Raw genomic sequence first — 22,463 nt, forward strand, 5'->3', positions numbered from 1 at the left:
CTCTGAGCTTTCCTTGGAATGAATGAATTAGTTTTCTTGCTGCTGTAGGAGATTTTGCGACTATTGATGCACTGCATGACATTTCTGCAAACCACCATTTTATGAAATGAATACAACGAAGATCGAGTTCAAGTCGAAGGACGTATATTTTTCGTAGATTTATTTACTTGAATGCATCAATTCATAGTAATGTTGATGAGAAGACGGTGGTCCTCATCACCTCCAACTTTATGTCCTTCAACATAAAATTTGACGCGCTCTTTTCCTTCGCCGACAGTTTCGCTCCAATCATCGTCGAAAAACAGCTCAGCTTCTTCCTTAGGCTTATCGTGCCAACAATCAAATATTTCAACATCGACATCGAAATCAATTTTTGGCTTTTCTCCTAAATAAATAACACACTCATTAGAAATTGTAAAAAAATCTACCGAAAATGGTTTTGCCGTTGGTTTCGATTTGAATTTGATAATCTTGCCTCCCTTTCCATCGCGCGTTACCCGCGCTGTCCTCCAAGCACTTGATAATCAGTCTCCAACCGTCTTTTTCGACATCGAAGTTCATTCCTGATGATGTCTTTTGTAAGATTTTACGAGTTACATTCACCCAATTGCAACAACTTTAAAATAAAATCTCCTTCCTTAATATGCACCTCAGTTGCTCCAGCAATAATCAAAGCCAAGACATTTTCGATGTCCTTTTCGTTCATCTCCTTCCATGTCGAATAATCCCCTACTTCGCTTCGATATCCATAACCAATTTTCGTAACTCCCTCCAGCTCTTTAATATATATATTTTATCAACTACTAAGAATAACGCTAAAATACCTGAGTCATGCTTTTCCAATCCAATAGCTCCAAGAAAACTGTCGAGCTTAGTCGTTGCCGCGGCTTTGCATTTTTTCTTGAGTTCGAGATCATCTTTTGCTTTCTTGGCCTTCTTAATCGCTGCCTTAGCTGCTTTCATCGCTGCTGCTTCGTCTTCAATTTTACATTCGGCGACAGCCGTGAGTAGGAAACGCTGTCTCTTCGCGCAAGTTGAGCACCATTTCTTGCCTTCCCAAACTCCAAGTGATCTAAATTTTTTCTCATAATTATGATAACATCGTTTCAACAAACTCTTTCTCGCTGCAGCGGTCGCATAACTCTTCCTTGATTTCAACTTTCTTTTGCTTCTCAGCACTTTCATCCTTTTGGTCCATATTGGCTTCATCAACATCCATCTTCCGTTTTCCTTGTGCCTTCTTGGGAGCCATTTTCGTCGTTCGTCGTCTCTCGATTTTTTGAAGACTGAATCTAAAATCTCCGGCACGCCCTTTTAAACACCTTTCGAGCCGAGTTCCAGAAAAGGCGGGCGCTCAAGACCGGTCTCACAGACGAGTTTCGGAAGAAAAAATGAGTGTATTCGATTGAAAAGATTCAAATTGAATGATTCGACTTCATTTTCAGAAGTTAATTTTTTATTATTTGCCAAAATAAGACGGCTCGGATAAGATTTACAGACTGATCAGTAGAGAAAGACATTAACTCGGCGGAGTACTACACGAAATACTTGAGAAGTTTGTTTTCTGAGTGTCGACGGAAATGGTTTTCTGGACAGCTTGCTTGGGACTTGTGTCTTGCGCTTTTTTCTTGTGGTAAATGCTTCCGACGAAATCGGGGATTTTGAGAAATATTGGCACTGAGTGGAAGCAAACGACGATCTTCCAGGCGAGATGCGAACAAAGTCCTCTCACAGGGTTGAAATAGTGCGTTTCCGGATCCCAATCGACCGAGAAGAACCAAGCAACAACGACCAGAAAGTTGAATGTAGCTCGGAGGATTACTATTAAATGAAATAAGTTTCAATACAAATTGAAATGCTCGAGAAAGACCGGGGCATCAACTGTACCTTCCAATAAATATTTCCTGAAGTTCTGGAGGCTCTTCTTTGGAATATTCCAGCTGTAGTTTTCCGCCTCTTCTTCTTGGCATCTAATATGGCATTTGACTTTTTGCAGCGCCGCCAGTGAGAGAATTATCGACAGAATTCCCGGGCAGAGAATAAAAAACACCAGCATTGTCCAGAATGTAAATTTTTCTGAAAACTCATCTCCGACGATAACGGGGCTTTTTTTCTCGATTCAGACATTGATCTACTATTAGTAGCAATTGGAGAGAAAAGAATAGTCTGAAACATTCCTTAGGGTTACTTGATTGATTCTGACAAAGTCGCCGTTAGTCCGCAATCCGACCAGAACAAGCAGAACTATTGGCACCACCAGAATAAGGCCTGATAAAAGTCAAATAATCAAAATAAATTAATAAAAATAATCTTACAAGACATGAGTCCAGCGTACAGAAAACTGGTCCCGATTTTGGCGGACACTTTGGAAAAGCAGGTGTTTTTCTTTTTGTTCATCAGCTTGTCGATTTCTCCAAGAAATGTAAGAGACACCAAAATGAGGAGAACTGAGTGCCAGTGGTTTACGAACCAGGCAAGGCTTTCCATTACTATAATCACTGTAGCGAACGTCTCTGTCAGTTCCAGGGCTGTTTACTGTATCCCGGGCTTGGTAACCTGTGTTGGCCTGACTCAGGGTTTCTTCACAGGTTGCCGAGCCCAGACTGTATCTATCTTCTATTTTGAGTTTTAATTTACAGTTAGGGTTAAAGTTAGGAGTCCTAATTTCAAAGAAAATAAGCAGCCCTGATCAATGGAGAAACTACAGAAGCAAGATTTTCCACCCTGTCCAATTTTAAAGAAAGAACACCATCATCAGCCAGAATTCCGCCAAGAGTAGCCAGTTCTCCAATAATATGCGAAGCACAGAAAAGAATCGAACTTGAAAAGGGCTCAAAAGTGACCTCGTGTGAACTCTTACAAGCTTCTTACGTATCCCTGCGTAAGCTGCTCGATTGGAGTAAATAAACATTTAGGGTGACTTTTTTCAGCCGGGCCTGATGGCAATTACTGTCTTCCACAGGGCCATGTGCTTAATTTTGGGCTCTAAAAAGCTGTTGTCTTCTAACATATCGAGATTTTATTAAGAGCCCTAGCTTGATCTTGGGCTGCGAAATCATCAGGTTTTTCCGTGCGTTTCTGTTCTCGCCCTTCCATCTTTCCCACGTGCCTTTTATACAGATTGAGTTCAAAATAAAAGACAGCAGAAATAAAAGAGCATTGAAGCCAAAGAACGCGTAGATGACCGGCTTATCGCAGCCGAATTTAAAAACATCGCCTTGAACTTGCGACTCAGATTGATTGCAAAAAACTGGACGAGGGATAATAAGCTCAAAGGAAGATGAGCTTGAATTGGTTTCAATGATTCTTCTTGGCTCCAAGGAGACGTTATTTATGGGGGAGGAGGAAGAGGATACGACGGTTGTTGATTTTTCACTTGGTTGGAATGTACTATTTTGAGCGAAAGTCGATTCTTGCTCGGCTTTTATATCTTTATTGAAATTATTGAAATCAATTGAAATTAATTGAAATGATGTTGATTCAAGATAAAAGCCACTGACTGTATGTGTCGGACTGATTGTTGATGTGGTTGTTGAACTGTATGTATTCAAGCTTTCAGTTGAGTTTACTGCAACTTTTAGCTTGACTACAGGCTCTGGTACTGTTAGTCTACTCGGGTTGCTACTACTATCGAGTCTTTTGATTTTGCTCCCATCTATGGATATTCTTCCTCTCTGAAATAATATACGATTCTTCCTCATTTAACTATTTTCAATAGCCTCTTTTTTGCATGTTTCAGACTTTTTATTATTCTTCAGGATTAATTTATTGAGCTTGATAGGAAGAAAAACAAATGCTTTACCAGATTGCTCAAGAATTTACTGTTGATTAACTTTAATTCTAGCGCTCTTGAATGGATGAAATATTTTAGAAGGCGCGCGTCTATTTTTAGAACACGAATTTTCTCTACCTGGAATAGTTTATCCCTCCTTTTATAAATGTCTTTCAATTCTTCTTTTCTTTCGAACTTTTCGTTGCTCACGATTTTCTTCTTTTTCTTATTTTGTTCGTCGTTTATTATCTCTGTCGAGTTTAACATGCTTGATGCATTTAGCGAACTCTGTATGGAAGGCGAAGAATTTAAGGGTAGTACAACTTTAGAAGTTTCTAAATGCATTTCCTGGTACTCACTGCTCTCATGTTTTCTCGCCAAATAACGTTGCTAATAACTATAGGAAGGTTTTCCTTAGGCGGCCCTAGGCGATATTCCAAGCACCACACTAACGTGACTGCTCCATTCAAATGTCACTGCCTCAGTACTTGCGGTGCTCTGACCCTGTTTTCCTTCTTTTATAGTCAACCGTTTTTTCCTTCTAAAAGTGCTCAACAGCCTGCGCAACTTGAAGGTTTCTCTATTTCATGGTATCGCTTGATTACTTTCGCCCAATTAGTAAGCTCAAAAGACGGAAAACTTTCTTGCGGTTGCGGAAAATAGCAGATTGGAGTGATTCGGGTGCGATAAAAGGTCTTTTCTTAGGAAAAAGAGAACGCTCTAGTCTTTGGTTTACTTTACATGCGAATTTTTTCTGCTGAAGAAATAATTATTCATTTTGGCAAAATTGAAAATTTGGGCTAAAAAGACTTTATTTAATTACAGTCTTCTGACAGAGTTTCAATCAGGAGAAACGCTTAAGCTTTGGTGTGGAATCGCTTCATGGTCATCTTCTGCTCGATAGCTTCGACAGTTTCAACGAGCTCGCCACCGACGACTTCCAAAGCAATCTTCATCTTGCCCCCAGAGCCAACTCCGACGAGCTTGTCGCCTTCTCGGGTAACAGTAGCCTAAGCAGCAGATGTAGAAAGAAGAGGAATCCGTTCTTACCTTGAAGGGGTTTCCTCGTGGGCCGGTGAGCTCGGACTCCTGACCGATGGTGATGGTGTTGGTGTCGATCTTCTCGCCGTTGTTGTAGTTTCGGACGATGACAACCTTGTCGCCAGAATCGGTGATCTCAGTCACTGAATGAATTATAACAATTATGAAGGAAAACAATGTATTGAACTAGCGCACTAGATTTTTTTCAGATTTCAACTCTCTTTCTCTCTCTTGAACTCACCGCAAGAGGCATTGGCAGCTCTCTCCATAGCAGCTTTGTCGACGCCAAGGGCGGTAAGGAATGCCTCGCCGTTCTCGTTCCGGGCTTTGTTCCACTTTCCTGCAAGAGCCATTTTGTTTCTTGAGATCTTGATCTGTGAGAAGAAATCGCGCCCCACTCGAGTTTATATTTCTTCACGGGAAATCGTGAATCGAATAAAAGAAAATATAATTTATTCTGAGTAAATTTAATGAGACGATAGTGACTCGGATACAATCACGTAAATTTGCCAAAGAATACCGAGTTTAATTCATCCAGGTCAACAACCTTAAAAAATACTGCTATTTTCAGGCTGCCAACATTCAAAGCGCGAGTTGCAATTTGCAAGTGCGAGTTCAATGTCCATAAAGTTTCACAGGTCAATAATAATCATTGATGGACTTATTGACAGTTTGTTATTGTTCTTTGCTCAGAGTTATATCTACAAATATCGCTTCAACTAAATTGGCTTCCAAATTCCATGTTTTTTTCTCCTCAAAAATGCTCAAATTGTGCTCCGATGCATCTAAAATTTAGCTGTGAAACAATTTCAAAAATCAGAGCTTCAACTTAATTTAAGGAGTCGCAGAAGATATTCAGTGCACTTGTGATTTTGAAGTGGAAGCGCCTTTACTTCTTTTTCGTACGATTAGCATTGCTCTTGAGAATTTATTGACAATAGAATTGAAAGCGGGAATATTCAGTATTCGAGGCTCAGAAGCCAGAAAAAAGCGCCCGCTCAGCCGCTCCGCTCAGCTATTTTGAAGCCGGTTTCTGAACCCTGACCCTGGAGATCGCGCCACTCCCCATTGTACAGTGCTTCCGTTTCACAGTAAATGCGCTTGATCTTTTCGAGTATTTACGATTATTTCATCAGCTAGAGGTCAACGACCCGCAACCGCCGCCGGCGCGTGTGTGTATGTCCAACACGAGTGAGAGTGGAAAATTTTTCAAAACGACAGGACAAATATTTAGCGGCTTAGGAGCTTATTCGGCAGAAAACTTAGCGCTATAAAAACGCGGGTTACCGGCCGGATACTCACGAGTTAAAACTTCGTGAATCAAATTTATTAGAACATGGGAAAATTCGCCGGAAACTGGAAACGAGTCCGATCTGAGGGAGGCGCTGCTTTCTTCCTTGTAAGTGCTAACTAGAGAATTTCGTTCATTCTTTTCATAAAGCGCTAACTTTATTAATGATTTCTCATTTATTCGATTTATGAAAAATGCCGAATCGAGGACCTTACTCTATCGTCGGTCGTATTTGCAATGATTTTATAATTAATTTGAGAAGCATTGAGCTCTACCAAATATTTCAGGCTTTTGGCGCTCCCCAGGAGAAGCTCGAAAAGGCTGCCAAGGCTGAGCTCACCACCACCGTCACCTCCGACGGAAAGAACATCGAAATCAAGCGAACCTACTCCCTCGACGGGTAAGTCGGAAACGGCCAAAAGTGACACTAATTTGAGAAGAGCAGCGGATCTTCCCAGCAGAGGTTACATCTTCCGTTGTTAAATTCAAACGTATCCGCTGAAATTTGAAAGATTTGACCGTTTTAAAAGTCTTTTGTAGCTTTGATTCATGAATTTCATCACGTACAAGCTCTAACTTACAATCAAGTACCTTGTAATAACTTGTTTGTTTCAGTGAGTCGAAAGAATCCGTCACCAAGGTCGTCGTCGGCGAAGTTTCCGACATCGTCGGTCCCTTCGGCCAGAGCCACAAGGTCGAGGTCAAGGCCGACGGTGAAGCCGTTGTCGCCTCCACCACCGACGGTGCCATCACCATCCGATTCGAAATCGTCAACGACGAGCTCGTCGAGACCTTCTCCGGAAAGGGCAACACCTTCAAGCGATTCCACGCCCGCGCTTAATTTATTTTTTCTGTCGTTAGAATAAACAGGACCCCGGGTGGGCTCTTCAAGATAAATACTCTCTGTTTGCAGATCACTACAAGCATCAAAGAACAATCAGAATATCGAAGCTACTTTGTTCACCAAACAATATGTTTCTCATAATTGGACTAATCAGTAGTTGAATATTTTGAACTCTAGATTTATTGAAGGAGAGGGCAATTAATTTTAGATCGAAAAAAAAGCTACAGAACTAAATTAAAGTTCGATTCAGGGGCTCGCTCTTTTCGTCGAATGGAGCAGTTCAGACGCGTTTTTCGTTATTTTCGTTCTCAGCCAAGAAGTCGCATACAGTGTTCGCTCCTGATCTAGAGTGAGCCCCTGAAGCAGAAGTGGCCGACAGATGGAATTCGAACTCGCCGCCGGCCATTGCATCGCCCAGTATTCCCAGGTTCGGCGGCGTTGGGAAGTCCATGCACTCGGCTGCCGGGCTAGTTGCAACTGAAGTTGGCCTCTGAATAAAATCACGTCAAACTGTGTAAAAGATAGAATTTGACTCTTGTTACCGAGCGTTTGAGCGGGCCGTCAATGCTGGTCACGGTGATTGTCTTTTTAGAGCAGTTCGAAGGTGTTTTTGGAGGCTCGATCGAGGGTGCTGGCAGCGGCGACGGAATCACTGAATTGCTTGACTGTAGCTGCTGATTATTCGTCACGTTCAGATCATGCAGAGCTTCGACTCTTGTCTGACCGAACGAGTGAGACTGCGATTTCGAAGAGAACGCACGCGAGGAATACGAGTTCAAAGCAAAAGGTAACCAAAATTGATGTTAGTCAAGAATCAAATCAAGATTTTTCAAAATAATAATCTCCCTTCCAACAAAACATTTTTACCCTTCCTCGTGATCTCTGTTCCAAAACCAGCGAATTAACTTGAGCAATTCGTAGGCGAAGTAAATGAAGTTTTTTCCTGAAAGAATGTGCTACTTTTTGACGGGTTAGGAAGATCTTACCAAGAAAGATTCGAGATGGCTTGAGGCTTTGGAATTTGACTATGAGGTAAATTCGGATAATTGGTAGAACAATGTTCACGGAAAAAAGAGAGACGGCCAAGTACATCAGCATTCTCCATCTTTCGGGATAGCCACGCTCTCCTGAAGACCTTTCCAAGGCTGACTCTCTCTCTCTCCCTTTCTCGCTTGTGGCAGATAGAGAACAAGCCCTTCCTTGAAATTTCGGCGAGGGACAAGGTTGGCAGTATCAGTAGCAAAATATAGCAGTAAAAATACAGAATGCATTCGAATAAATAGCCCAGGCACAATGTAGTTCCTTCAAGGACACACGACTTTTTCGAGTTTTTCTTTCTCCCCGGAGAATTCAAAAGGGATGAGAAAAAACATGCCTGAATTTCTAAGACGTCAATGATATCCATGACGACGAATAAGCTCTTCGAGCGGAGTTCTTCGGCACCTTCCGCTATGTGGTCGGCGCCAACTAGTGTACTTTCAAGGCTCAAATTTACGGTACTCCTTGTTGATTTCATGAAAATTTTTCTGAAGTAAAAATGACGTTGGATCTTTAAAGGTACTGGGGAGCGAGTGCTTTGAGATTCCTTTACAGTAGAGAACGGGAAGGATGAGGGCTTGAACCAGTGTGACCATTTGCCTGTCGAGTGTGGCAGATTTGACAGATTCAGCGGAGACGCAAATTTTCAAGCGACGGGGTGAGAAAGCTCAAGCTAACAAACACGCCTTGTTAAGCGCACAAATAAGATAGCACTGTATCACCCCTGTCAAAGGGTCTTTTGATGAGTCGTACAGAGGCGTTGCATCTAGGCACTTTTCGCTACAGGATCGCAAGTACTGTGTGAGTAAATGGTCAATCAAAAGCGCTCTGGTCTAAGTCACCTGGAAAAGGAAGTAAATTTTAATGTCCAGCACAAAAATAAATAAAAACCACTCGGCCATGCTGCAGCCTCGTCGAGTGGTGGTGACCTCCGCGCCGACCCAGGTGCCGACATAGCGGAGAATAATCGTTTACATGGGATATGAACGAACTCCAAACGACTACGCTTGTTGATAATTCTGGAGACGCGCTCTGTCGAAATAAATTATTTGTCTATACTTTTGAATGATTAATGAATCTGCGTTCGGATCCCAGCGCAAAAGGCATACGTTACCGATGAGCAGCATCACGAAGACTCCGGTCTGTCTTCAGTCGAGGTTCGTCACGCATACGTACTATTGGCTTTATCACTTGTCATGGCTAAAGATTGATTGAAAGTTCGACTATCTGCGGCGAGAACCGTTCCTGGATCCTTCATGTAGCTTGACTAAGAAACTGTCTTTTGGCGCGAGTTCACCTTTTCCGTTCTGAGCCGGATTAGCGTTACACATGTGCACTAACGCGATTTTCAGTCACAAATGTCACAACTCGCGCAGAGTGCGCCCGCGCTCCTATGGCTGCCATGCCGGCCAGGATAAGTAGCGTGGAGATGATGACATGGATCTTCGAGCTTTTGGAGAGTTCGTAGCTTGCCCAGACCTGTCTGATAGACGGGCTCATCTTTGGCAAGCCCTTCTGTTTTACTAGCATCGTCTCTATTATTTTTTCAAGCAAAGTAGAAGTCAGAAGCTGCGCGCCAGAACTCAACACCCCCGTCAATCATCTCCTGTTAGCAATTTTTGGTAACAGCCAAAGGTGGATAATCAACTTTCTAAATCTTCCCTCATTTAGTAAAATCTTAATCGAACCGTGCTTCATTTAGCCCGTGTCTTTAATATGCAAGATTGAACTAAGCATGTTTCGCGTGATTATTCATCCTTGATATTAATATCATTCTCGCTCGCACTTCAAAAATGCAGGAAGCAAAGCAAAGTCGCCCTTTTGTAAACAAACCTCTTCAAGATTCAATAAAAAGCCAATAATGAGTTCTGAAATCTGTTTCTTTTAATTTTTTAATTGATCATTCAAGTTACTATTTTCATTCATATTTTCATGAACGCTGAATGCCTAGGGGTTTGGGTTAATGAGTGCACCAAGATGATTCTTTAGCGTCTTTTTTTTTCTAAGATTAGTAGACTAAAGTTGATTTTTGATGAAGAATGATAGATATTTTTCGTTTTAGTTCTTTTTTATAGTTATTTATAGTGGTTTTTAAAGTGTCTAAACTTATTTGAAGATTTTGCATAACTATCAATTATTTGGTTTTTTTTTGATAAGGTTAGGCAGCTGTTAACAAGATTGTTAGTACTTATACCAACGAGGGGATTTGCTTGCATTTTAATTGTCGCGTATTAATGAGCTATTTAGGCTGGGCGTCTTTGCGTGCAATTAAATGTGGCAAAAGGGATCTATGGGGCGCGTCATTTGTAGCTCAAATCTGGCTTCATTTCCCGCAGATTGCTTTCTCTTTTCATCAGTATTCAAAAACTGCGGCTCGGCGGGGGATCCTCTCGAACTCTGTTCCTTATCGGCGTCGCCATGTTGCTTCGTTCTCGTTGATTTCATAATCTCTCCATTTTGATGTTGGCTCTGTTCTCTAGTAAGTTCTAGGTAAGTGAAGGCTATACTGCCCTTATCGCTCCCGCAGGTGAAGAGAAGGACGCTCGAGGGAACGTTCTTGAAATCTGTTTTCAGATTTTCTCTATCAGAGTAGAGTCTTAGGGACTTGAGCGCTGCTTTAGCTCCCCGACGGGGTAACTCTCTGCTCCCTCTTCAAGCAAATCGATTTCCAATTTTTGACACATAAGGCACACTTTTGTTATTCCTCCAAATTATAACTTTTCCATAAACATCACCTGCTTGCACTGGATTATACTGTTGCTATCAACCTCAATCGCTCCCTGGCACAGTACTCCGCGCCCAGTATAAATACTAATGAGCACTTGAGCTGGCTAGCCCGTCCTATCAATCGCCCATCACCTCGTTTTTTTCCTTTACTTCGAAATTTTCAAAGTTGAAATTCGATTGATTTTCTTGAAATCACCATGCACTTGAAATTCCACCTATGGTCGAAGGAAGAAGAATGAAGGGCGGAACATTAGTGGAACAGTATCATTACTCTGTTTTGTAATGAATATTTGAATAAATAAAAAGAAAATGGCGAATAATTAATCGACCAGCGAAAGCAGAAAAAATGGGTTGCGAGTTATCGTAGAAAGCTCATCATCGATATCGGAAATCCAGGAAAGTTTGACGGATAATCAATCTACCATCAAAGGGAAAAAAAAGTCAGCCGCAGAGTTTCTTTGCTAGCACTTAATTATTGTCGGTGCAATCGCAATTAGTTAATCCCAATGGAAAAACGCTCGCTTGCCCTTATTATATAAAATGCATTCAAACATATACCTAGCCATTCCAGGGGTCACTTAGTCTCGCTGACTCAGGGGTATTTATGAAGCTGGAATTTTAAATTTTGATGAAACTATAGAAAAAAACTATCGAATTTGTCTTGTTTCGGCCTTGATCTTCATTCTGTTTGTCAAAAAAGAAAAGTTTATTTACGAGAAACAGCCTTCAGAATACCTAAAACAGGGGTCGTTTACGAGCTAACGACCACTTCACAGCTCTAAATTACTTCAGTGCAAACTGTACCAATTATTCCATTTTGAATTATTGGCAGTGGATTTTCTGAAGATACTGCGTATAATATCACAATAAAAAACCATGCTGCTGTTTGAAAAGAAACTGGAAATAGTCTTATAAAAAATGAGATCGTCCAAGGCATAATGAGGAATCCCACTGGTCTATGCAGTGTCTTCAAAAAGGCATCTGGTCATTTGAAGCGGCGATAGGGATGCGGACAATCAAAAAACTTCATGGAAAAGCGAAAGGCCTGTAAAATGGGGGGTCTAAAAATACTTGAAGGAGTACTGGAACATGTCAAACAAGCAGCTTTGCGCGGCGGTGTTCGACAAGTCGGACATCCGCGACCACAGCTGCCCAAAATGAGTCCGTCACTGGAGCCAAGCTCACTCATTTTAAGATTCACTCCTTTTCAGATTCTCGCCGGCGACATGCGCATTTTTTCCAAGGCGTTGAAATACATGCTCCTCGAGATATTTCTTTTCCAGAGCTTTATCTATCGAGCAGAAGCCAAATCCAGCTACAAGCTCAACATCAGAAAGGGATAGAATTATGACAAAAAATAGAACTCTTTTTCTCAACTAATTTTCATTAAAATCAACCCCTGACTTTAGCCCACCAGAATATGTAACTCAAAACTGGAACGCCTGGATGGCCTGGGTCAAAGCATTTGGAGTGCCAACAAGAAGCGAAGCTCGCCCTCCCAGTCCACAGCTCAGTTCAAAAAAACAATAACAATTTATTTAGTAAAAGAAAGTAAATTCGTTTGAGAACTCTAAAAAAAGATAATTCGAACGGCGCAAAAAGAAGAAAAAGAAATCGCAAAGCCTTGGTTATCAAAGCCGCAACAACTACGATCAAGTCAAAGAAGACCTTATGGTTCGCGCAGTTCGCCGATCGGGTACAGTAAAATTTCAAGTGCGCGTTTACAAAGAAGGATTTATCGGAGCACGACTCAGCCAACGACGACAACGGAGGAAGAAACAACAACTTCAACCTTGACAACGACCTCTACAACAAGAACCACAACTTCAACGACGACTACGTCAACAACGACAACAACAACCTCAGCCACGACAACAACTACGTACACGACTACGTCAGGAAATGTTTTTGGACGAAAGTATCTCCCAAAATTTTGGCATGATATAAAAGATAAATCTTCAAAACTGTCACAAAAGCAACTATTTACGAAGAAACATCAACAACAGATCTAAAAACAACAACTGTTTCGACTGCATCAACAACTACAACCTCCAATATATCCAAAAAATCTAAAATAAAGGGCAAAACTGATGACTCCCTGAAAATCATGAAATTCGGTGCTGCCGAAAGCGCATCAGTCAGAGTCAAAACAGACAAAAAAGAAAAAGTTAAAGAAGTGAAGGAAGAGGAAGAGAAAGAACCTGCGTGGGGCTGTGCTTCGTAAGTATTTAAGTAGATCAAAAAGAAAAGTTTAACATCGATTTTAGAAGCGGCGGTGGAACAGCTACTCCACCGAGGGATCGAGTTCTGGGGGTGACGGAGAAAATGTATACTTGGATTCGCCGGTCGGTTAATTTACAAATACTCGTTGAAAACATTTTTCTAGCTTCACTCCCGATCACAAGAAGTCGGGAAAACTTTACCGTGCGATCGATGCTGTGTCCGATAAAATGCTTTTCTACATTGACTCAGAATATGGCTACACGACCAACTGCCGTCCATCAGAAGAGGGAAGAATTCAGCTCTACAAGAAAAAAGGAATACTTACCGACATAACTCCGACAGAAGATCCGACATTTTTCTTCCAATCTCGACTTGGTTCTCGAACTACTTTTGCTTACGAAGAACCTGACTGGGATTACTTTGAGATTGAGTTTTAAAAACGCAGTAAATTTCAATAAGCTCCTCCTAATAGTGTTAAAAACTCCAAAAAAGTGGGACGACAATAACGAGGATCAGCACCGGCACCGGCGATTTGCTCCTAATAATCCAGAGAAGCAGATCCAAAAGCTGACATACACTCTTCACTGGATTAACGACCAATGCTTGATCTTTTGCCGTGATCACGATGAGCTGGGAAACAAGGTCTTGATTCTTTTTTGTCAATGGAAAGGGTAACGAACTTCAGATCAACAAGTTCAGCCGCCAGGCGCTCCAAGTTCTGGCCCTTTACACAAAACCGAATTTCCGCCCGACAAGATCGCCGAAAGAAAGACCACCAGATCAGTTCCGGCCGACGCCAGCGGGTAATCCACCAAAAAATGATCCCAGCAATATTGATGGAGGTGTACCTGATCCCTTTTTCGATTTCACGACTGCTCCGCCATCTTCGAATGAAACAGGAGAGGATTTATTCATTTTTGATGCCATTATCATTTTCTTATTCCCGAGATTATTCCTATAAATTCCAAGCTAAGCTTTAGAGGTCCCACCAAGCACAACGACAACTACAACAACCACGACGATCACGACAACCACGACAACGTCAACAACCTCCACCGTTCCTCCTGAGCCCTCTACCGAGCCTCCTGCGACCAACTGTGGCCGTGGTGGTTGCCAGAGACAAGCGTCCCTTGCAACCCGCAGTCGAGCTTCAGCAGCGAAAAATCCACTTTCACGAAGTAGCGAGCGACTTAGAAAATTTTTTCTATCCTGGGGATGAAGCTCCTAAGCTTTCTTCCTTTTTCATCTTGATATCGCAAAAATAAAAAAATAAAAACTGATTGTCTTTATCTATCATCCATTTTTTCAAGCGTAGAAATTGTCGTGTGGCAATTTATTTAACATAAATACTAAGTAGAAGCTATCTATTTAATAATTATCAACGATAAAGTTGGCGGTACTGGCGAAGAAGATGCTTTTCCAGGCGATTAGTGGAAATGATTCGTCTTGCTCGGCCGTGAATGTGGTTCAATCTGTTGTTTCCAAGTCGATTCTGGCCGATCAAGTCCCCGACAACTGCATTCAAGAGCACCAGCAAGCAAAGAATGATTTTCATTTTGAAAGTTATTTTGTTTTGATTCCGATAACTGTTGTAGAATGAGGAATATTCAGATGGTCTCGTTTATATTTGCAAACTTACCGTATGTTATATCATGTTTTTCATTATATGGGAACACTCTCATTATTCAGATAAATTAAGTCTAGATCGGGAAGGTGGACCTTACTCATGCTTGCATAAAATTTTGTGTGAATATCGTTAAATAATCAGATATTATCCTTCGCTGTCGTCATCCTTGGACCCTCCGCCGGTAATTAAATCGTGACAATATTCAATTGGAGAAAGGGGTTCTTTCTCTCGTCTAAATTTAAGGCATTGCTTAAGACCGTTGAAAGAAATGGAAGAATTTATTGATTCATAACAATGGGCAGCGAAGTATCGGACTCGGCATAAGGGTTCTTGATTGCATCTGAAATCAGGGCTTAATTAAGTCATCAAAGAGTTGATTACTACCTGTATGATAGAAAGTGAGACGCTTGATCAGCAATTCTTTCTTTCGTGAAGAATGGCAGTAGCAGCATCCGCAAATCGACAGTAAAATTATTACAGCCACGCATCCGATAAGGGCTTGAAACAATTTGAATACCCAGAGCATCATTTCTCGATTATCTACGACAAAATCCTACCGTAAATGAGCGAGTCGACAAGCAATTCGACTTCATCTTGTTCAAGGCACTCTTCCAGATCTATTCCGATGATCTCTTCTAAAGAGCATTCGTCCTTCCCCATCTGGGGTATTTTTCTTCTTCTCGCTTTTCCGCTGCTCTAATTTTTGAATTTAACTTTTAAAGAAATGCCTTGCGAAGGAGTCTTTGTCGTTTTTTTGCTCGTCAGGGATCGATAAATCGACGTTTTACACCAGATCGAGCCTATGGCACCGCCAACTGGCTCCTAATTAATTATTTACAAGTAGTAACCTTCAAGTATTTCCAATGCGAATTTCTCTCTTTTTACTGTTTTTGCTGGGGATAATTGAGAGTTTGAAACTCGATGTAAAAAAAAACTCGTGAAAGAAAGTGACTATTTTTGAGGAGTCTGTAAATATCACCAAAACGTCATTTTACTGTAATGCGCAAACGTAGTGTCCATTCAAAAGAATGTACTCTGCAAATCTGAATGTTAACTATCCGTATTCAGTTCGTACTTCTTTCTGCCAGCTGCGCAAATTCGATGAAATCAACGAAGAGAATTTCATCAAATTTGATATTTCACTTATTTTTTCTTTAATTTTATTCTTTACATACATGTTTACGTACATGTTTCTTTTTGTTCGAAGGCAGTACAGTTATTGAAGCAAAGCGAACAAAGTGTCTTTATTTCTTGACTTTCTTTCGGAGAATTTCTTCATCTTCGTCGGAAGAGTCGAGATTGTACTTCTTCGCCAGGTTTTTTGATGTTGAGCTTTTTTTCCCGAACGATTCCTGAATTAGAATGTTACAAAAGGCTGCGTAAGTTTGATTGACAACAATAAATTCATACGTAAGTTTAGTTAAAAAATGCGCAAGCCTGGATAATTAAATGATAAAACCGGTACACATTAGCGTCGAGAAAAGACGCATAATTGATGCGACATAACAATCAATCACCTGGATTGTTTTCGACTGTTTCTTTGTGTCCTTTCTCGCCGTTATCTTCTTGCCAGGCGGGAGAGCGTTTGCTACTTTTGTGGCCTTGATAAATAAGCCTCTTTCTAGCGGTACGGTGCTGTTGGAGGTGATGTACGCAGCGCACGGAGGTGCGAATCGACTCATCTACAAATAAAAAATTAGAACTTTTATGATACTGAAGTGAATTACCACAAGTTGATAGCTTTGATACTTGTGAGTTTTAGATAGGAGCTTGTCATCAGCGAAAAGGGGGTCTGCTCCGCCGGGAAGAATTGACTTCAGAAACTCGTGGGCAAATTCGATGTCCAGCTCTGCATCGGAATAGAGGACCGATCATTGGGATTTCAACTCGTTAGGCAACAAAAGGATCGAATGCCGATAAATTGAAACCCTTCCAGATAAAGAGGCACTCCCTATTAGATCTGGTTAGGGAAAGAGCAGAGAATCAGAAAGTTAAACCTGCAATTGAATAATCCCGCCACGGCGCTGGTACTGAGGCATTTTCTGAAACGCTTTGTTGAGAATTGAAACAATCGTGTTTATTTTTTTGCGTTTTAATATGCTGTACTAATATTTAGAATAAATAAGTAAAATAGGACTGGAGAAAGAAAGTTAAGAGGTCCGTATGTTGGAAAAGGAAGAAATTGAAAATATTGGGATTGGAGAGAAATAAGGCAACAGTGCTCATTTAGGAAAGATTGCAGTCACTGGGCAAGATCGGGGATTGTTTTGGGGCATGCCTGAAGATGCAAGACGCTCGTTAATAATTTATATTTGGTTGCCAGAAGAAGGATCGGAAGGAAGATACAGAACAAATTGGATTTAGGAGGCGTAGGTGAGAACAGACTCTTGGTTTCCGCGAAGCATGATGCATGGCGGCAGTCCGGTGGAGATCGTCTCCAGCCAGGCGAGGTACAGCGGCGCAGGACACGCTTTTTGTTTCACAATTGGCAGCGTGCAGACGATCAAATCAGCCTGAACAGAGTCATTAAATCACTCAGAGCTCGACTTTCACCTTGGAGGAGTTTCGCTTCATGATTTCGTTGATGCGGATTTGGCGCTCAGTTTTCTTCTTGAACTTTTCTAGGTGATCTTCGGTGATTAAGTGGTCCGAGTCTTCGTCCTCGTCGCTGTCGTCAACTTTGAAGGGGCTGATCAACTCACCAAACTAAATAGAAGAGAATTCAAGACGCGAATTTCAAAAGAAAGAATTACCTTGTCTCGGCCCTCTTCACTCGGCGGCTTATTCAAATCCGTGATAACATCGACTTCAGCTTCGATCCGCAGCTTCGTCAAAAGCCGGGACAGTTCCAGTTTGTCCTGATCGAGACGATCCTCTTTACCCGGCGTGAAAATGCGCAGCTTGGCGTTAGACCAAAAGCGACGTTTTGTGAGGAGGAAGGGGATGAGAATGGTCAGTCCACCGTCGTCGAACAGCCAGTAGACATCGATAGTTCGAGGCTTTACTTTTCCGTTAAAGTAAGGCGTAGAAGTCGCAAGAGCTTGCTTTTCTTCCGCGTTGGCACTGCAGCAGTCGAAATACTTGAGATATTTTTATAAAAATGTAAAGAAGAGCTTACAAGTATGTACAAAAAAGGAGTTTTGATTGACTTACGGATTTCTTCGACTTGGTTGGAGTTTCTCCAACTTGTTCCTCAAGAGTGAATGCCTCAGCATCATCTGGCAATCGTAGAATACCGACTCCCATGCGGAGGGTAAACGCATCGTGGACCATCGCATAATAGGAGTAATGATCAGCTACGTCTCGTTTCTTCCAGCTGTGCATGAAGCCCAAAGTGACAACGTTCGGGCGCATTTTTCCGATTCCAGCAGCGGACATAAGAGAAACTGCACCCTGGCAAACGCTTTCCGCCTAAAAATGATTGAATGATGCTTTCTGATTTAAAAATTACCTGAATGGGAGTGTAGATCGCCTTGATGTCGGATTCATCAAGTTTCTTCTGGTGAGTATTTTCAAAGACATCGGCTCTCTTCTCGCAAACATGTCCAAGGAGGCAGATTCCAGAGTCGCGGGTCATTTGAGTGCAAAGATTGACAAGATGTGGCCTTTTAGTCGGTTCTCCTGAGAGGCAAAGAATCTGCGGACGATAGTTCTTGATGTGATCTTCGACGCTTGCCAGTTTCTGCACGTGGTGCATTGCCTTAACAATATTGATAAATCTGCTCTTTCCGTTAAAATATTACCCGCATGTAAGTATAGGCTGGACCAGTGGAGCCCCAGTTGACATCAACATCACGGTGGTCGATCCACTTGTAAAGCGCGGCAACGCAGAAGAAAGTGACGAGAGCGGCCCACCAGTTGGCGATGAACATGATTACTACGCAGAGAAATGACGCTATAAGAGCAAACCACTTGTTGTAGTACTGAAATCATAAATAAGAATTGATAAGAGGAGGGCAAGTCAAGAGCTTACTTTGAATTGTGGTCTAAAGCCGGGTGAGTTAGCCATCGATGCAGAAAAGCAGGCATAGTTGATGAGACAGTATGATGCGAGGAAGAAGTTGGAAATGATAGGCGCAATTGCATCGAGCTTTCCGATCAAAATAAAAGCCAGGGAGATAATGAAAGTCAGGTAATAAGCTCGTCGCGGTTCGTTTCCAGCGCCAAATCCCTTGGCAAACCACTCGATCTTCGGGATCAAGTTGTCTTTTCCCAGCGCTTGGAAGACCTTGGGCGCGGAGACGAGGCATGCAAGGGCGGAAGAAAGAGTCGCCGCGAAGATGCCAGCAGTGATCAGATGCTCGTAGCCGGAGACTTTCGCCATGGTCGCGTAATCACCCTTCAATCCAAAGCGGCATTCTATTCCCGGCTCCGGGCAGCTGTCAATTATTGTATAGTTCCAGCCATTAGCACACGCGGCGTCGGAATACTCGTTCACTGAGCACGTACTTGGCCAAATCCAATCGTCAAGTTGCTGTGTTCCATTTGCCAAAGTCTGACCAAAGTAGCCAGGAGCGAAACGAGTAGTGTGGAAACCAAGAAGGAAGATAATTCCAATGTAAACGGTGCTTGTGATCCCGATGGCAGCGAAAGTACCCTTTGGAATGGCAGAACTGGGGTCTTTCAGGTCGCCGGAGATGTTCGAACCAGCGAGGATTCCCGTTGCGGCGGGGAAGAAAATGCTGAAGACAGTGAAGAAATTTTGGCCGGCGGAGAACAGTGGCCAGAGATTATCGGCGCCAATAGCCGAGTTGAGACTGAAATGCCCTTGCGAGTTCAGTTTCTTCAAATGGAGCGCTTTGTCGGTCAGATTTTGTGTTGGCAATTCCCATTGATCTGAATACGTAGTAGAAGTGAAGTCCTTGGGGATGAACACGCCGACGATGTAGTTGCCAATGGCGACAAGGAGCATGACGAGGAGGACGCCCTGCGCTTTGGATTCCCAGGCCATTCCCGCTTGAGTAATGCCAAGGAGAACGACAAGAGTGATCGCGCCGATGATACGCACGTCGTTGTCAAAGTCAACCATGATGATATTGTGCTCGCGGAGCAAGTCGCGCACAGTCTCGCCGAAGCCAACGATGTACATACTCACTGCCACTGCATTTGCGAGCGAAAAGATGACGCCAATACTTCCACCGAATTGAGGGCCAAGTGATCGCGATAGCAGAAAATACGCGCCACCTCCTTCGACAATTCCATTTGTGCAAATCGCAGACATTGATATCGTCGTTAAAACTGTCACGACTGAAGCGAGGAGAACAATTCCTATGGAAGCGACAATGCCAGCTTCTCCTACGATCCAGGACATTCGGAGGAAAAGGATGACGCCCCAAATGTTGAGTAGGCAGCGAATGAGGACGCCTTCGATCCAGCCAAATTTGGTGCTGTTGTTGTTGTCCTCGACTACTTCGTTTTTGATGGCTTTGACTGTGGTGATGGTTTTTCTTTTGACTTGGATTGTCTCGACATTAGTGTTGTGCAGATCGTCCATGGTGGGGCGGTTGAAAAGACTCTGCAGCTTGTCCGGCTGGCGGTAGAAATGCTCCCTTGGAATAACTTCAAGCGTTCCATGTCCGAATGTACGAGTATAACTTCCAGTCACAGTTTTCTGGCACTCCAAGTCTTTCTCCGTGCCAGAGTCAATTCTCACCGTCTTGGCCTTGAAGACTCTGGTCCCCTTGCTCTCCATTTCAACCTCTTGGCTGACATGCTCTTCATCGGTCATTGTTCTCCTGAAGCAAAAATCTCGATCTCAGGCACACATCGTCAAGTTTACCGAAATGGGGGAAGTCTTTACAGTCTCTCTCTCCAAAAAAGAGGTGCTTCGACTTGACTGCTGACCGAGCTCAGACGAAACTCTAAAAGGAAGAGAAAAGTGATAAATTGACACCCTGCTGCGAGCAGCATCGATTTCGGTTCATTGGTTTACCCAGCCTTGATTTGACCATGAATCCTACAGTAATTTAATGAAGAAACAAATATCAAATGCCACTACAGTGTGTGAGTAAAATGAACTCTTGACGGTAGTTAAATATCTAGCTCGTTTTATTTTTAATCTTGGCTAACAGCTTCTCTAGACGCTGTCTTAACGCCAGAACCAATTTCTAATGTGATTTTTTCCAAAGCCAGGTTCATATTCAAACAAACTTCTTACCAAGTTGACCTTAGTAGCTAATTACTAGTTGCTGCACTGACTAATTACTATTGAGAAAGAGCTGTCTAATTCCTGTAGATTTTGTACATCGTACGGAAAATTAACAGCTTAGTCAAATCATTTAATTGCCTACTTATTTCCAAAGATTACCACTGGTTATATCACTACCAGTTTCAAGTCTAAGAGGATTAATCAAAAGATTTAATAACCCGGTGACTTTGATCTCATCAAGTCGAAATAGAACGAGTTGTGTAGACTAGTCTGAGCTCGTTTATCGCTAATTCTCTTATGAAACAAAAGATTAGGAATCCGCTCTCATGCTGCGCAATAGATTTTCAACACAGCAATAAATCTGTTTATTGCCGGGATTTCTGCTGGAAGAGAGATTTATCTCTAACGGGCTAAATGGGTTTGATTAGCTCTAAAAGAATAGTAAATAAAATTTACTGAAAGAGGCGATCAGAACGGAAGTAGAAAAAAGAGCAAAAAAAGGTAATTTTTTTTATTAATTTAGCCTCCAAGAATAGCTTTTGGTTATTTGGAAATAAAAAGAAATAAATAATAAAAGTGAAGGAAAAAAATTCTAAAAGAGTAAAACGAGGATTCTTAAAAATAACATACGATTCAGGCGGCGGTCTCTTGATTCAAGTCTAGGCGCTGTCTCAAGTTGCTAGAGCTGGTTCTCTCTCACTGCGAGCTCGACCTGGGGGGTTTTTATAATTTCTCCGAGCTGAGTCAGTTGATGATGCCTTGAGAGCTCAAATACTCTAGTTTATTATCCAAAATCGGAAAATTCCTCAACTGTGCCATCGATTTCTCTCTGACTCTCCCCGCGCGCCTAAGTAAAGTTTGCCAATGTAACCATAAAACTCAAGGATGGATGAAGCAATGGCCATTCATTTCGTCATACTTGGCTGGGCGAAAAACTCGAACACGTGGAAAACTTTGGAGCTTATTTTCTCATAACTGAGTCACCTGGGAGGAAAATAACTATCGGCCCTGCTTATGAGGACTCATAAAACGCTTCGCATCAAAATAAAGAATGAAAGGATCCAGTTAATTCCTCTTAAACTAAGAGACATCTGTCTCTCTCTCTTAAATATTCCGTGCTTTAGTTCAAGATTTATTCTATTCGTTTGCCCGGATATCCTTAAATCTTTTGACAAATAAGATAAAAAACTCTCGATCTACTGCAGTTCAGGGAGAAGAGAAGGCCTAATTTTCCTATTCTACGAAGGGTAGTCAAAGGGCTGACAGCTATCAATAACTTGGACTATTAAAATTATACAATGGCTCGATGGAATATCAAAAATCTGGATCAGACTGGTTCGAAACACTGCTTGTTTGTATTACTAATTCTGATAATCAGAATTTGTGATTTTAGTCTTTATGATGAGAAGCGGAAATTCCCAAAATTTCGGGATTTTTCCAAACTTTCTGGTTTAATCATGAATTTCGAATTCTCTCTGGAAATACTCCAAGATTGATATCTACTCTCTTGAATGAAAATGAAAGGACAAATCCAATCCATTCAATGATGCTTACGATTGTTTCGAGTGTTGTATTAGGAGCAAGAATGAGCTTTTGTTCATTTCAAAATTGTCATGCACCGAATCTATCATTTGGAGATGGAACGAAAGAAAACACAATTTATAACATTATTCTATACAATTGGTGAGTTTATTGACGCACGTCAGGAAGAAAGTGGAAAAATAGTTTTTTTTGTTCAGTTTGTTTTTTATC

The 22,463-nt window shown here is 41.9% G+C and overlaps 6 protein-coding genes and 2 long non-coding RNA genes across 10 annotated transcripts; 2 read left to right on the forward strand and 6 right to left on the reverse strand.

Annotated features, from left to right (window-relative positions):
• Positions 1–176: 176 nt before the first annotated feature.
• On the reverse strand, positions 177–1,252 carry LOC145708769 (uncharacterized). Its single transcript, XM_081786467.1, has 5 exons — positions 1,116–1,252; positions 825–1,072; positions 650–777; positions 429–573; positions 177–385 (listed from the first exon to the last, which is right to left on the reverse strand). Exons 1-5 carry the CDS (start codon positions 1,250–1,252, stop codon positions 177–179), a joined length of 867 nt encoding a protein of 288 aa, XP_081642593.1.
• A 267-nt stretch (positions 1,253–1,519) lies between these two features.
• On the reverse strand, positions 1,520–2,102 carry LOC145708770 (uncharacterized). Its single transcript, XM_081786468.1, has 2 exons — positions 1,888–2,102; positions 1,520–1,821 (listed from the first exon to the last, which is right to left on the reverse strand). Exons 1-2 carry the CDS (start codon positions 2,054–2,056, stop codon positions 1,520–1,522), a joined length of 471 nt encoding a protein of 156 aa, XP_081642594.1. The 5' UTR covers positions 2,057–2,102.
• Positions 2,103–4,566: 2,464 nt separating this feature from the next.
• On the reverse strand, positions 4,567–5,211 carry LOC145707713 (fatty acid-binding protein, liver-like). The gene is made up of 3 exons (XM_081785278.1): positions 5,055–5,211; positions 4,823–4,956; positions 4,567–4,782 (listed from the first exon to the last, which is right to left on the reverse strand). The coding sequence occupies exons 1-3, from the start codon at positions 5,164–5,166 to the stop codon at positions 4,630–4,632; spliced, it is 399 nt and encodes a 132-aa protein (XP_081641404.1). The 5' UTR covers positions 5,167–5,211; the 3' UTR covers positions 4,567–4,629.
• An 855-nt stretch (positions 5,212–6,066) lies between these two features.
• LOC145708363 (fatty acid-binding protein 1, liver-like) lies at positions 6,067–6,997 on the forward strand. Its single transcript, XM_081786025.1, has 3 exons — positions 6,067–6,212; positions 6,392–6,504; positions 6,720–6,997. The coding sequence occupies exons 1-3, from the start codon at positions 6,150–6,152 to the stop codon at positions 6,943–6,945; spliced, it is 402 nt and encodes a 133-aa protein (XP_081642151.1). The 5' UTR covers positions 6,067–6,149; the 3' UTR covers positions 6,946–6,997.
• Positions 6,998–7,146: 149 nt separating this feature from the next.
• LOC145708111 (uncharacterized) lies at positions 7,147–8,262 on the reverse strand. Its single transcript, XR_014134803.1, has 4 exons — positions 7,935–8,262; positions 7,816–7,891; positions 7,491–7,600; positions 7,147–7,438 (listed from the first exon to the last, which is right to left on the reverse strand). It is a non-coding gene; the product is annotated as an uncharacterized LOC145708111 (long non-coding RNA).
• A 4,035-nt stretch (positions 8,263–12,297) lies between these two features.
• Positions 12,298–13,373, forward strand: LOC145708771 (uncharacterized). The gene is made up of 3 exons (XM_081786469.1): positions 12,298–12,933; positions 12,981–13,058; positions 13,100–13,373. Exons 1-3 carry the CDS (start codon positions 12,821–12,823, stop codon positions 13,371–13,373), a joined length of 465 nt encoding a protein of 154 aa, XP_081642595.1. The 5' UTR covers positions 12,298–12,820.
• Positions 13,374–14,822: 1,449 nt separating this feature from the next.
• Positions 14,823–15,511, reverse strand: LOC145709590 (uncharacterized). 2 transcript variants are annotated; one of them, XR_014134910.1, is made up of 4 exons: positions 15,412–15,511; positions 15,121–15,259; positions 14,948–15,061; positions 14,823–14,903 (listed from the first exon to the last, which is right to left on the reverse strand). It is a non-coding gene; the product is annotated as an uncharacterized LOC145709590 (long non-coding RNA). The 2 variants fall into 2 exon arrangements; XR_014134911.1 differs by having other exon boundaries at positions 15,121–15,254; positions 15,412–15,441.
• Positions 15,512–16,296: 785 nt separating this feature from the next.
• Positions 16,297–21,553, reverse strand: LOC145708355 (solute carrier family 12 member 2-like). Of its 2 annotated transcripts, none has more exons than XM_081786017.1 (10): positions 21,342–21,553; positions 20,343–20,424; positions 18,537–20,298; positions 18,307–18,486; positions 18,015–18,263; positions 17,717–17,974; positions 17,317–17,643; positions 17,117–17,269; positions 16,561–17,076; positions 16,297–16,449 (listed from the first exon to the last, which is right to left on the reverse strand). In XM_081786017.1, exons 3-9 carry the CDS (start codon positions 20,289–20,291, stop codon positions 16,924–16,926), a joined length of 3,075 nt encoding a protein of 1,024 aa, XP_081642143.1. In that variant the 5' UTR covers positions 20,292–20,298; positions 20,343–20,424; positions 21,342–21,553; the 3' UTR covers positions 16,297–16,449; positions 16,561–16,923. The 2 variants fall into 2 exon arrangements, with proteins under 2 accessions (XP_081642143.1, XP_081642142.1); XM_081786016.1 differs by having other exon boundaries at positions 16,297–16,514.
• Positions 21,554–22,463: the final 910 nt, after the last annotated feature.

Source organism: Oikopleura dioica, chromosome XSR, assembly GCF_907165135.1.
Source record: "Oikopleura dioica chromosome XSR, OKI2018_I68_1.0, whole genome shotgun sequence".
Lineage (NCBI taxonomy): Eukaryota > Metazoa > Chordata > Appendicularia > Copelata > Oikopleuridae > Oikopleura > Oikopleura dioica.